The sequence below is a fragment of the Sinohyriopsis cumingii genome, chromosome 15, assembly GCF_028554795.1.
Source record: "Sinohyriopsis cumingii isolate HCF-2022 chromosome 15, ASM2855479v2, whole genome shotgun sequence".
In the NCBI taxonomy this organism is placed as follows: Eukaryota; Metazoa; Mollusca; class Bivalvia; order Unionida; family Unionidae; genus Sinohyriopsis; species Sinohyriopsis cumingii.
Genome location: NC_142975.1, coordinates 77,619,830 through 77,634,825, shown reverse-complemented (window position 1 = coordinate 77,634,825; position 14,996 = coordinate 77,619,830). Strand labels below are relative to the sequence as shown.

Genomic DNA, 14,996 nt, shown 5'->3' with positions numbered 1-14,996 from the left:
ATGATAACAACACAAAATATCAAGCATATCAGAGCATTTCTCACTATCAGATTGCATATATATTCTTTTACAGGTTCTGCAGTCATATGATGCACTGGCAGATCAGCGTCTATCTTGTTCTGTTGGTTATTCGTGACAAATCACACAGACCCAGATCTGCCAGAGCTTTATGCGACAGCAGATCTGGTTCTGTTCAGTTTGCATTTATACATATAGTGGATTACTAATGTGTATTTATAGTGTAGGGTCCCTGCAGCCTTGCAGGCCAAAATATGGATATGCAACATAAATACAAAACTAATCAGTACCATAGAGAACCTGTAGGACAAGGCCATTAGTGCAGTTCTCATCAACGGCAACATAGGAGATTGGTTCAGAACCATTGTCAGAATCAGACAGGGGTGTCTTCTCTTGCCCACTCTTGATGTGTGTGTGTGTGTGTGTGTGTGTGTATATATATATATATATATATATATATATATATATATATATATATATATATATATATATATATATATATATGCTCAGTCTATTCCAGCCAAAAGTACTCAAAAGTAGAAACATTTTAATACCACCAATTTGTACCACATAGCAACTGCCTTATTAATAATGCATATGCCAGGTGAGCAATTTTATTTACACCCTAAAATGTCATAACTGAATGATCCATGGCAAGTCATTCAAAATTAAATCACATCAAACTTTTAGGTTCCTTTGATATTTTTAGTAACAAAAAATTCGCTGAGAATAAGGGTATTCAATTCTGTATCGTTTCTTCGTGGTTTAGTGCCAATTTTTGTCGGCATACTGAATTAACTTTTTCTCTTCATTAGCAGCAATAGCAGTCAGAGTAGTAGCAGTGTAAAGAAAAAAGTCGCCTCCACAGCCCAGAAAGTTGTGCCCCGCACAGAAGTCCAGGATGACAAAAATTCTAGTCAAGAGGTCCCTGAATCTGGAGAGAGAGAGCCACATGGGATCTACATTACACACCTGCCAATGCGATCAAGTGGTACACATCAGTTTTCTTCATTGTATTAGCAGGCAGTGACACAGAGATATGGCATCACTGGTGTCAGTTAACAGTATTCAGTTTTGTGTGTAATTTATTAAAATAAGTTTTTTTTTTAAAGTTTACCTTTGATTTCAATTGCAATGTTTAATTATTGTGTATTGAGTGTTAATCTCATGGCAACACTGGTAATATTAGACTAGCTATGTTGGTATGGCAAGATGGTAATATTAGTCTAGCTGTGTTATGGCAACACTGGTAATGTTAGACTAGCTGTGTTACTGTTAATATTAGATTAGCTGTGATTGTATGGCAACACTGGTAATGTTAGACTAGCTGTGTTACTGTTAATATTAGATTAGCTGTGATGGTATGGCAACACTGGTAATGTTAGACTAGCTGTGTTACTGTTAATATTAGATTAGCTGTGATTGTATGGCAACACTGGTAATGTTAGACTAGCTGTGTTACTGTTAATATTAGATTAGCTGTGATGGTATGGCAACACTGGTAATGTTAGACTAGCTGTGTTACTGATAATAATAGATTAGCTGTGATTGTATGGCAACACTGGTAATGTTAGACTAGCTGTGTTACTGTTAATATTAGATTAGCTGTGATAGTATGGTAACACTGGTAATGTTAGACTAGCTGTGTTACTATTAATATTAGATTAGCTGTGAGGGGCCCCAAGTGGCCGAGTGGTCTAAAGCGCTCTCTGTTACGGATCACTGCCATCTCACCTCTGTCTGTGCCAGTTCGAGTCTCAGATTCAGCCAATGTGGGTATGTGAGAAAGCTTGCCAGTAGCTTCTCGTGGGTTGGTGGTTCTTTCCGGGGTTTTCCTGGGTTCTTCCACTATTAATACTGGCAGCCATGTATAGCCTATTGTGTGCTGAAAAATGGCGTTAAAACCCCACAATAATAACAGATTAGCTGTGATGGTATGGCAACACTGGTAATGTTAGACTAGCTGTGTTACTGTTAATATTAGATTAGCTGTGATGTTATGGCAACACTGGTAATGTTAGACTAGCTGTGTTACTGTTAATATTAGATTAGCTGTGATGGTATGGCAACACTGGTAATGTTAGACTAGCTGTGTTACTGTAAATATTAGAATAGCTGTGATGGTATGGCAACACTGGTAATGTTAGACTAGCTGTGTTAATAGAGCAGACATTGGAAAGGTGGCTCAGGCTATATGGGTTAAATACTGGTACATTATTGCTAAGACACCTGTCAGGTAAATAGGACTAAAATAGCACTAATTAGTCATTACAATTTTGTTATAAATATAGATCTCTGCCATGTGACTAATTAGTCATTGCAATTTTGTTATATAGATCTATGCCATGTGACTTCTATGAAGTTTGGAAAAAACGTGAGGGCAAAATAAATGACTTGTGAATAATCCTTTTTTGTCACTTTGCGAAGATATCAAAAATATGTAATAAACATTAAGAAAAATTATGATATTTATTCTTCATTGTAGAAAGTACAGATGAACCCCATGCTCTGATGGTCAGGAACATAAGACTTTTATCTTGTGGGAACTGTGTAATGCCAAGACATGGGTGTCACTTTTTTTAGTTGTTGACAGCAATGTCATTGTTGCTGACCTAGGCATTCATGTTAAATTTCTTCCCCTAGCTCAGCATTTATATTGTTCTGTATAGAGTCAAAACAGTATGAATATGTTCATCCTGGAGGGTATTATTCATCGCTGGTAAAAGGAGGTCACATTGCTGTTCTTTTCACACTCCATTGACTTTGCTGGCAGGCTGGAATAATCCTTGGCAGAGCAGGCAAGACAGCTTTCTGCAGACTTTCTATTGTAAAAATATGTTATGCTAAATATGATAGCATGTATTACGTCAGTCACCTGTGCTGGAAACTGGCCTGATTATATAGCTTTATCTATCAGCGATAAACCAGTTAATGGATATATCCTTCACCCATCAATGACAGACCAGTTATGTGCATATATCCTTCATCTGTCAGTGATGGACCAATTAATGCATATATCTTGTGCCCATCAATGATGGACCAGTTAATGTGTTTATATCCTTTACCCATCAGTGAAGACCACTGTCTCGTGGCCTGTTGGTTAGAGCATACGCCTATGATGCGGGAGGTCACGTGTTCGAACCCCAGCTGAGTCATACCAAAGGCTTATAAAAATGGTACTAAAAGCTGCCTAGTTTGGCACTCAGCATTAAGAGGTTAGTTTTAGGACTGGTCGGCCTGATGTCAGGATAATGTGACTGGGTGGGACATGATGCTGCATGTCTGTGGCATGATGTCCCAGTGTTTGACATCACTATAAACTGTCACACTGCAGACATCAAAGCGATTAGACTGAAAAATTGTTAAAGCTGTGTTAAAAATCCAAATCACACACACTTTACTCATTAATGATAAAACTGTTTATATATAAGTCCATCCTTTACCATAAATGGACCAGTTCAGGCATGTATCCTTGACCCATCAGTGTTGAAACCATTATTGTACATGATGCCATGCAAGAAACCATCATCTTGACATTAAATGAAGTGGAGCAATTAGAAAAGAAGCGTTTATCTTCTTGATGGTGATGATCAGCTCTTTCAGATATTTATTAATTTAGACTGTATCCTATATTTGAAATGTTTTTTTTATACATTTTTTTTTCTTCATTTGTTTTAATTAGACACCAGTCTCAGAGATGGCTTGTTCCATGAATATAAAAAGTATGGGAAAATCACTGCTGTTCAAGTGACTGGAGTGGGAGACTCCAGATATGCCATCGTCAGTTTCAAAAAGTAAGTTGAAACATGTTAACCCAGGCTTACTTGGGTGGTTATTGAACCTGAAACCCATGATTTAGGAATCTTACACTGTACTGCCTTGTTATTGTGGCTTTCTAGTTGAAACATTCTGTTCAGTAAATTATATAAAATTAATGAATTTATTTTTTACAGTTCTGAAAACCTCAGCATTAAGTATCATTTGATATAAAATATTCTACTTACATATTATTTAGGGTTCTAACTTGAGGTGTCATGTCACATTGAAATTTTAAAACAAATGCAATGATTTTGAATTTTGCATCGAGCTTTAAGAGATGATCTTACAAGACCGTTTACATGAAATAAATGTTACGAATTGAGTTTAGTTTTATTTTTGTAATGGTTTGTATGTCTAATGAAAAAGAATGTTGAGAGCTCATTTGTGCATAGCATATAATCTATTTTCAGGCTTCATTGACCATTTGAATCCTGTTAAATATGAAATTCATTTCTTATACAGCACCATTTGGTGATTTTGCCAGAGCAGCATTTTGTAAGTCTAGAGTTAGTGTAGGTCTATGCCTGGAATGGGTTGGGTAATTTCCTCCAGGATGTGAGCTGTTCAAGTGATATTTATAACCATACTATTATGTAAATTAACTAAGAAAAACAAGGTCACAGACCTGATCTGGCTCACATGCCATACTTTGCCCACCCTTGGTCTAGGCCAACAGCCTTTTACTATGGACCAACAGGAAATGGCCCAAGGGAGAAAGAGGCAACAAGCTCAAAAGATACGTTTACAATGAGCTATCCATACCTTTTTTCATGCACAGTCTGTTGTATTAATAAAAATATACAACAGCCTTCAAAACTATACTCATGTTAAATTGGGGACTGTTATACTAGGGTGTATTATTGCGAGGGACCAAGGTATATGACAATTCTTGTAAAGATTTTGTGATATTTCATTGTAACAGGGCAGAAGATGCTGCCAAGGCACTAGAAGCATCGCAAGAAAAGACGTTCTTCGGAACGAAGATCATTGTGGCACAACATGAAGGCTTAGGTAGGTATATTAGGTTGACTTTAGTGGTGTGCGCATCCACACACACACACATTAATATATGATATAAATTTAACATTTATGAAAATATGAGAACATCAGCTGTTACAGTAATTCCCAGTTTTTACATTTTTAGCAAGGTGTATGTGCTTTGTTAATTTAGAAAATTCACTAAACTAACTTTGATACTTAGGATCAGATTTGTCATTTAAATTCATGAGAAACATATCTTGACCCACATACCATACAAATGATACGATCCTGCAGTTTATTCCTGACTGAGAAAAATGATCATTGATCACATTCTAGGATATAAAAGCTTGGGTTATTCTTTTTACATGACATGTACTTTATCAGTAGAATGAAATTATGTGGCGGCAAGACTTGAATAGTTTTTTGTCTTTTTTAAATCTATGTATTACACTGAGGGAGATAAACCATATTCTTCGATACAAGAACACTCCAGTTGAGATCTGGTCAGTTTCAGTATGGATTACCCCTTGGTCACTACAGTGTCAGATGTATTGACATCAAACCTTAATATGTTCACAAATTTTGAGTTACTACATTATAAATTAAATGCACACAAAAAAAATAAAGTTAAAATTTTCTCTCTGCATTTGTGTCTGTCTTCTTATGTAAAGAATTGAAAATTATTAACTATTTGCGTTACAGTGTACCACATGCATCCAGCTCAGTTTTATAATTTTCTTGTGATAGCCAGACCTTGCTTGCATTGTTTCTTGAGATAATTGTTTTCCTTTGTTTTCATATGACAGAAGTAGATGATGCTGAATTCCGGCCTCCTGAAGCAGAATTAGATGAGCATCATCCCAAAGCCACCAGGACTTTGTTCATCGGAAACCTGGAGAAGGATGTTACCAATCAGGAATTAAGAGAGAAATTTGACACATTTGGTGAAATTCTGGTAAGCTGGTTCTCTATTCAGTAAATGCTAGTACATGATCTGATTACATTGTAGTTACTTATTTCTGCTTTTTACAAGAGGAGTGTTAAATATATGTATGAAGTAACAATTTTGGAATGTTCTTGCGCAGAACATTATGAAAAAATCATTGAAACTCTTTGGTTTAAGGTTGATGCAAGCTCTCTTAAAGGAAAACAATGTCTAAACTTATGTATGCATTGCATAAAGATATGAAGTGAACAGAAATATGTAACAGAATTGTATTCAAATCCATGAAGAAGTTTTAGAGATATGGCTGACTAATTTGAAATATTTGAATCAATAATCTGGATTACAATAGCTGTCATGATGGATATAGTCATAGTGTTACTAGATCACATTGCTGATACATATGTTCTTTCACTGTTGCACTCAAGTTTTTCATTTTTTATTTTGGAACCGTTTTGAAAATAATTATGACACTAAATATGTGGTAAATAAGGAAGATGAGTTCCAATTATCCTATTGAAGTTTCCATTTTGCTGGTATTTAATTTTGTGTATTAACCTTTGCAAATACCCCAGATAAAAAAAAAATAACAAAACCATGCTAGCAACTAATGTCTCAGTGTTTGAAACAGTACAGTCCCCAGAATGAATACAAATCAAACACTGTTGAGATGAACCAGTTACACTGAACATCAAAGGGAGCTGACTCAGCCAACAACACTAAGTTAATCCGTAATTTAAGCACGTGTGTATGTTCAGCAAAATTGATTGCCGTGATCATGATTCATGGTTTTGTAGAAAAATCAGTAAACTGAGTTTCAGAATTCTGTAGTAATTAGTTTATATACATAGTGTTTCATCAGTAATTAGTGTATATACACATAGTGTTTCATCAGTAGTTAGTGTATATACACATATTATTTCATTAGTAATTAGTGTATATACTTACTATTTTATTAGTAATTAGTGTATACAGTGTTCATCAGTAATTAGTGTATATGGTGTTTCATCAGTAATTAGTGTATATACATAGTGTTTCATCAGTAATTAGTGTATATACATAGTGTTTCATCAGTAATTACTGTATATACATAGTGTTTCATCAGTAATTACTGTATATACATAGTATTTCATCAGTAATTAGTGTATATACATAGTGTTTCATCAGTAATTAGTGTATATAGTATTTCATCAGTAATTAGTGTATATAGTGTTTCATCAGTAATTACTTTATATACATAGTATTTCATCAGTAATTAGTGTATATACATAATTTCATCAGTAATTAGTGTATATAGTATTTTGTCAGTAATTAGTGTATATACATTGTCTTTCATTAGTAATTAGTTTATATACATAGTTTCATCAGAAATTACTGTATATAGTATTTCATCAGTAATTAGGGTATGTACATTGTCTTTCATTAGTAATTCGTGTATATACATAGTATTTCATCAGTAATTAGTGTATATACATTGTCTTTCATTAGTAATTAGTGTATATACATAGTTTCATCAGTAATAAGTGTATATACATAGTTTCATCAGTAATTAGTGTATATACATAGTATTTCGTCAGTAATTAGTGTATATACATTCTTTCATTAGTAATTAGTGTATATACATTCTTTCATTAGTAATTAGTGTATATACGTAGTTTCATCAGTAATTAGTGTATATAGTGTTTCATCAGTAACTAGTGTATATACCTAGTTTCATCAGTAATTAGTGTATATACTTTCATCAGTAATTAGTGAATATACATAGTTTCATCAGTAATTAGTGAATATACATTGTCTTTCATTAGTAATTACTGTATATACATAGTGTTTCATAGGTAACTGGTGTATATACATAATGTTTTATTAGCAATAGTTTTTCAAGCAGTAATTCTAATATTTGCACAGTAATCATGTTGGGATTAAACATGCTTGGATAAATATTAAATTTACCGGTAATATTCATATTCTAGTTTATTTCATATCATTTTCTTCATTTTCAGTATTACAATGTGTGTGAATACGTTTTTTTTCCTTCTCATTTCTCTCCATTCCCTTGTATATATCAAAATGCATCAATTTATGAGAGTGAAAATTATAGGTACCAGATACTTTATAGATATATGTGAATTGAAACAATATAAAATGCATTATAATTTATATTTTGAAAGGGTTGAAAAACTAATTTTTATTACCATGTTACAGAAATAGCATTGATCTGCCAGATAGCTTTGTTGATCTCTAGGATTGAAACTATTAAGAAAATGAAGAGGGGGGTGTTTATTGCATGTAGCTAAGTTTTCCTTGGATCTTTAAACTCATCATTAAGGGCAGCAATGAAATGCATGAAAATTTTTACCCCATGAAAATTAGAGATACTATAGTAATATAATTTGTCTATTTCCATATTTACAACCTCAAATGAAGTGAAATGTGGTTATATCATAAATCATCCATGTTGTATTCCTAGAAAACATTATTTAAGTATAAAATTTAACATTGGTTCATCTCTTCATTTATAGGATATAGATGTGAAGAGGCAAGGAGCAGTGTCAGCATATGCCTTTGTCCAGTACACAGACATCCGTAGTGTGGTAAGGGCTCTGAGAGAAATGGAAGGCGAGACCATGGATGGAAATAAAATTAAGGTATGACTTCATCAATATAGGCATGCTGGCAAAATAATGTATTTCTCAACACAGGCCAGATCCAGTGCTGACTGGATGTCTGGTTGTAGTTCAGTTTTTATACTTGTCAGTCTTTCATATATAGTTCATTAACAGTGTGACAGTCTTTAGCTTGAAAACTAGGGGGTAGAATCAAATTCAGTTTGTACATGGCTTGCAAATATATATAAATATAAAAATATATATATATATATATATATATATATATATATATATATATATATATATATATATATATATATATATATATATATATATATATATATTAAATGCAAAAATTAATCATATGTTTGCAGCACAACTTGATGGTCATAAAATAATGCTGTTGCATAACAGTGGTGAATACCTTAAAAAATTACAATTTCCGAGGACACACTTTGGCATGTATTAAATTCCAGAACATGACAGCTTATTTTTTTGCAGAGAATCGTGTCACAATTTAAAATCAATGTTCTGAATGGTGGGTGACATCAAGTGTGAAACAAGATCATACACGTGGTAATAACATGATCTTGTCTCCGATCCTAAAGTAACGATAGTGTTCATGTTAATGATGATTTCCTTTTAGGATTAACAAATAAAGAGGGAAAGGGAGTAAGCAAGCGACAGAGAAAATGCAAATTTATAAGTAAGATAAAGTCCTCCAGTCAGTGATTCATAAGCAGTTTACTTTGCACACCACAAAAATAAAAGCTACAAATTATTTGGTGTCCAATACAAAAAGTAATGGATAAAGTGGATAATTCATTATTAAATAGTTTGTGATACAAGTAAATAATGGAGTTCATCAATTTTATTTGAGGAATTTACTTTGGTGCAAATATATATACTTGCAGATTACCAGGAGAGAGAGAGAGAGAGAGAACTAACTGGGAGGGTGGAGTGTAATTGATTTTCCAGGTTTTGGACTATATACATGACTTGTATGTATATGTCAATCATGTATCAGTTTCAGCATGAATTATTATCATGTCTGATTATTCCAAAATGTAGAGAAAAATTTCAGTTCAAATTTAGTCACATTGTTCCACAAATATAGAGCCATTGACAACATTTTGACATTCCAATTTCCAAATTCCATCTATTCAGTCCAAAATGAATCAAGAAAATGACAGAAAATAGTCCCTGGTTAAGGAGCAGGTACAGTGCCAGTTGGGAGTTTATGCAGTTTCATATTACTTTTTTGGTATGATTGTGGGGTTTCTGTTAAATGAGTTCTGTTGGGGTGTAGGGAACTTGCATTGGTAAGGAAATCTTGAATACGACTCAACTTTGTTCAGAACATTATTTTGAATTCCATTTCTTCTTGTTATATAATAAATTAGGTAATGGGTTCTCATGATTGATTGCAGTAAAATGTGCAAGAAATGTAAGGGGTGTGATTGGTAAAATTCATCTTTTGATGACTTGATTTCTTAATGATCACAGTGCTAAGGGGAAAATCCAGGCTGAGGTATAATATGCACAAAGATCCTTTTATTTATTTCATCTGTAAAACCACAATACCATTTCACAGACCATCAGTCTAGGAGAAATCTGACCTTAATTTCATGGTTATATCTGTGTTGATATTTGTTTTAAATTTTGATAGTCATGTGTGTTTGGGGGGTGGGGGTGGAATCACAATCACATACTGGAATCACAACCAAGCATGCTTCATTTTCAGATACAAATTATCAGGTACAAGTTCTGTATTTTATTAACAAACACAGGGAAAGAATGAGCAACTTTTATCCATGAATTTCACCTGTTGATATAATGCCTATGGTGATTAAAAAGTCTTGTCATCTGCTGTGAAGGACATGTGACGAAACAAATTTAGACATAAAATGACATGTTTTGTCATTGATCAGTTTATTTATAGGTTTGTGAGTTGCACTTCATCATTATTTGTCGTAAGTTTTCTCACACCAGTTAATTAAACAAAATGTTGTGTATGAATGAACTTAACTATCCTGTCTATATTTCTTTTTTCATTTTCTATGTCACCGACATTGACAGGATTTTGATTGATGAAAGTGAGTAATTCTCACCAGATTTTGTATAAATAATGTGAAGGTGAAGCAGTTTAACACTTTCATTGATATTGAGTCTCTTATGCACAAAATATTTAATATGTGTGTAAAATTAAGTTGAAGAGAAATTGAGTTCATGTTATAGTTGAAGGATAGAGTCAGTGTGGCATGGTTATGTGATAATTAAATACGGGTTTACATCTTGATTTTTATTTTAGCAAAAACTTATTAAATTTAAAAACAAGTTTGAAAGCTGGATTTTTCCCTTTACGTTTTCCTTATATGATATTACAGCAATGGAATAAACTAACTTGTGCACAATATTTACTCAGCATGGTGGCACCATTACATTTCTGTACAGTAAGCAAACAAATTTATTTGATCAAATATTGTGAGAGATTTAAAACTTGTATTGGTAGCTATACATGTTCATTCACCTGTCTTTTGCTTTGATAAATCTTTATGCATGCAAAGTTACATGTTTGATAAAAAAAAAAAATCGGGATTTTAATTTCTGTTCTCTAGGCTCTGTGTGTAGATCATTAAGTGAACAAGGTAATTTTCAGGAAAAAATAATCCAGACATGTTATAAAAATCAGATTGTGGAAGTTGGTCCGAGTCAACATAACTGACCATAATTTACAAGATAAATTAGTTTTGAGCTCCTTAAGCTGCTTAGTTAAGCCATTGTTGTTACAGGAATTAGCATGCTGGAATTGAGACGACCAAAAGGGTGCAGTTTTGAATGCTTCGTCAGATCAGCCTAGGCAGGCATAGTGCCATGGTGTGTCTTTTGGCAAGGCACTTTACACCAATTTTGCCTCATCTCTAAGCGACCTACTTGTGTTGCTTTGCAGTAGAACACCAAACCAAACTCAATTTTACCATATTTTGTGGCTTCAGCCATAAGCAGTAGTTGCTTGAATGTTGCAGGTCAGCGGATTGAAGGTTTAAAATTGACAATACATGAATTAGAAGCTCTTAAAATGAAGCCTTAGTCACATTATGCATAGTCAAAACCAAGCACTCTCGACAGTCAAAACCATCCTTGACAGTCAAAACCAAGCACCCTTGACAGTCAAAACCATCCTTGACAGTCAAAACCAAGCACCCTTGACAGTCAAAACCAAGCACCCCTGACAGTCAAAACCATTCTTGACAATCAAAACCAAACACCCTTGACAGTTTTTCTCAGTCCATGAGGATATACCCCACTGTCCACAGTCCATGAGTGATATACACCAATGTCCACAGTCCATAATATACACCACTATCCAAAATCTATGAGTGATACACCCCCCTTGTCCCCAGGGAGGAGCAGATACTAGTTGACCATAGATACTCATTGAGTATAATTTGTTGAAAGAACAGAATCTCTGTTGTTTTTAAAAGAGACTATATATGGTACATGCTCATATTGAAAGATAAAGTTAGGGGTATAATGGGTTGTCAAATTGTATGAGACACTTAAATTGAAAGTAAGTAGCTATAATGACATCTTGCATTAGCATATCATACATTAGCAATAAATTGAGGAAATGGATGACTGGCATGTTGAACTGAGAAAAGGAATTGAAAGATGAGCATTTTGACCAATGAATTTATAATAAAATCAGACAAAAGTTATTGAAATCAGTAAAGTGTACCCATAGAACCTGGAATTTGCATTTTCATTATTGAAAAGTGGTATAGATTTAAAGAAATGCCTGGTAGTGTGAGCTCTTCTGACCAAAGATCAGAAGAACTTATGTGATGGCCTGTTGCCTGGCAAGTGTGCATATGTCTGTCTGTACAAGTGTGTTATTGCCACTCCTTATCTACTGCATGGATTACCATAAAACTAGACACATGATCATTCCAGAGCCTTAGTGAAATTTTTTGCTGCACTGATATTCCAAAAGTGTTGTCATTGCTACTTCAGAACAGATCTTTGCAGCAACACAATATTTAAAAAAATCCTAAAGACATCTTTATCTGTCTAGTTTAACTTGAATGAAAACAATGTGAATCTAACACCACTATAGGTAGGTTGGGAATCTGACACTGCTATAGGTGGCTATGCAACATGGGGTATTCACTATATGGCAACTTGTGCAGTGGATCAATTCCACATTTTTACGCCCTCCTTTATGTTAGAAGAGGAAACTAATGGAGCCAGTTTTTTTTTTTTCCTTCTGAGGTGGTGTTCTGACTGAGAAGGTCTTGGATTCTTGAAAAGAGACTAGTTGATGGAACAAATGTGACTTAGTAGTTTACTTTATTTACCCTTTTTTGCCTTACCTTTGTTGGTATGCCTAAACTTAGTCTTCACTGTATAGCTAAAATTGTGCTGTGCCATCACACACGCGTGCACACACACACACAAATGGTGCTGATCAGACTGCCGCTATAGCAACGATGGTAGCCATCATGAAAATATTGTTACCACTCTCTTAACAGAAGGTCATATGGATATGGTTTTTCATTAAATATTTCAAGTGATAGCTAGTTGGTCCTGATACAAAATTGTGCCACTATGATCCCCAATGTGGCAGTCATGACATTGATAGTGAAACTCTTGATATCACTGCTACTATTGAAGGGATTGACATTGATAGTGAAACTCTTGATATCACTGTTACTATTGAAGGGATTGACATTGATAGTGAAACTCTCGATATCACTGCTACTATTGAAGGGATTGACATTGATAGTGAAACTCTTGATATCACTGCTACTATTGAAGGGATTGACATTGATAGTGAAACTCTTGATATCACTGCTACTATTGAAGGGATTGACATTGATAGTGAAACTCTCGATATCACATGCTACTATTGAAGGGATTGACATTTCCTTTTGGCATACATTTTAGATTCGGGGGGTGGGCATATGCAGTGTACACTTCAACTTCCATGAAGGCTGTTCTTGAAATTAACCAGATATCTGCTTAACATACAGTGTAACAATGATGGCAAGGAAAAAGTTGCCATATGCATAGCTGTTGATTAATTTGTAACTTTTTAAATTACTTGTTGAAATCAACAGGTAGTCTTTTCATGCTTTAGGGTGGGGATAGTTGTGCTATTTTCATTGGTTTATTCTTGATACCTTGAGTGCTGTAGGTCACATTGACAGGTAAAAATTGATTCCCACTTGTTATGTGTGTCATTTAAATGGAATGGTGTACACTCCTCAAGGCTAGAGGCACTCCTGTATCTCTTTATAAGGATGTACACACATTTGGTTCACATCTAGGATAGATATAGTCAGTTTTAAGGTTTATAATGTTGTAAGCACACTTGCACATCCTGATGTTAACATGTATTCTAGGGAATCTTCACTTTGAACATTTGGATGATGTATTTATACATGACTTGTAATAATGGCTTGAACTATTCAAGAGAAATATTCTGCATTGAGGACTCAAGTTCTGGATAATGAAGGGAATAAGATCACAGTTTTGTAAATTCTGGTGTGAAAAGAAAGAATGGCTTATAACTTGGTCACTTAGACTGTGCATAGGTCCAACAAGTTCAGGTATGGATTAATGTTGAAATACTTTCCTCTTATGAACATGATATATAAAGTTTTAAAAATAATATATGATTAAATGCTTTGGTGCAGATAACTTCATAGCTATATTGATTGAGTTATTTTGGTAAATAAAACAAAACATTTGGTACATGAATTCTGGAGGGTTTTTTAATAGCTTTTCTGGTCATAGACCAGAAGAACTTACGGGATGACCTGTTGGACATTGTGTAGCATCTGTTATCCAGCCATAATTGAATACAAATTTGTTATGGCTACTCCTACATTGCTTGGAGAATTGTCATAAAACTAGACACATTTATTGCATGGGTTAGTTGGTCCTAAATAAGAACGGTGCTACTCGGACATGCAATATGGCTGGCATTGTGGCCATCTTGAAAATCTTGTTATTGCCACTCCTTCTGAATGGATGGTCATATCAGTATGGGTTTTTCACTTAAAGACTTCTTATAATGTCTTTTAATGCTTTTAAATGAAAATGGAACTAATCTTACATCCAGTATGCTTTCCACAGCAGCCATCTTGACTTCTTTGTTGCAGAGAGGGATGGGTGAATGAAGGAAAGAAAAAAAAGGGTAGAATATGTATGAATCTTTGATGAAGAGACACATGGATGAACAAATGCTTGGATAGATAAATAGATGCCTGGTAGCATTGATGGATGAATAAATATATGGATTGACTAATGGTCCAATAGAGGGATAGTTCTTTGTTCTGTGTATGTCTCATCAAAAGACAAGCTGATGAACAGACATACACCGACAGAATCAGGGTGGTATTTTGATCTCCTGTCAGAATACATTGATCCCATTATTCAGAATGTACGTATTAGGTCTACTGTTAACAGCATATTTGACTGATTTTGTCAGATCATTATAGGAAAAAGCACTTGGCTCTCATTTCCCCTGCTTGATGTAGTCAATACTGTGTTAAAGTGTCAACAATCATCCAAATTGATATGTAAACAAGTCTGCATAATACACAAATCTGCATAATACACAT

The 14,996-nt window shown here is 34.1% G+C and overlaps 1 protein-coding gene across 3 annotated transcripts in view; it reads left to right on the top strand.

The window, feature by feature from the left end:
• Positions 1–14,996, top strand: part of LOC149782122 (uncharacterized) — a 132,309-nt gene that overhangs the window by 75,465 nt on the left and 41,848 nt on the right. For 2 of the 3 annotated variants that reach the window (XM_089933567.1, XM_089933566.1), the window contains exons 5-9: positions 834–1,009; positions 3,701–3,812; positions 4,760–4,848; positions 5,625–5,773; positions 8,281–8,406. In XM_089933567.1, coding sequence (XP_089789693.1) covers positions 834–1,009; positions 3,701–3,812; positions 4,760–4,848; positions 5,625–5,773; positions 8,281–8,406 — 652 coding nt within the window. The remainder of the gene's footprint in view (positions 1–833; positions 1,010–3,700; positions 3,813–4,759; positions 4,849–5,624; positions 5,774–8,280; positions 8,407–14,996) is intronic. The other variant, XM_089933568.1, reaches the window with a different exon arrangement.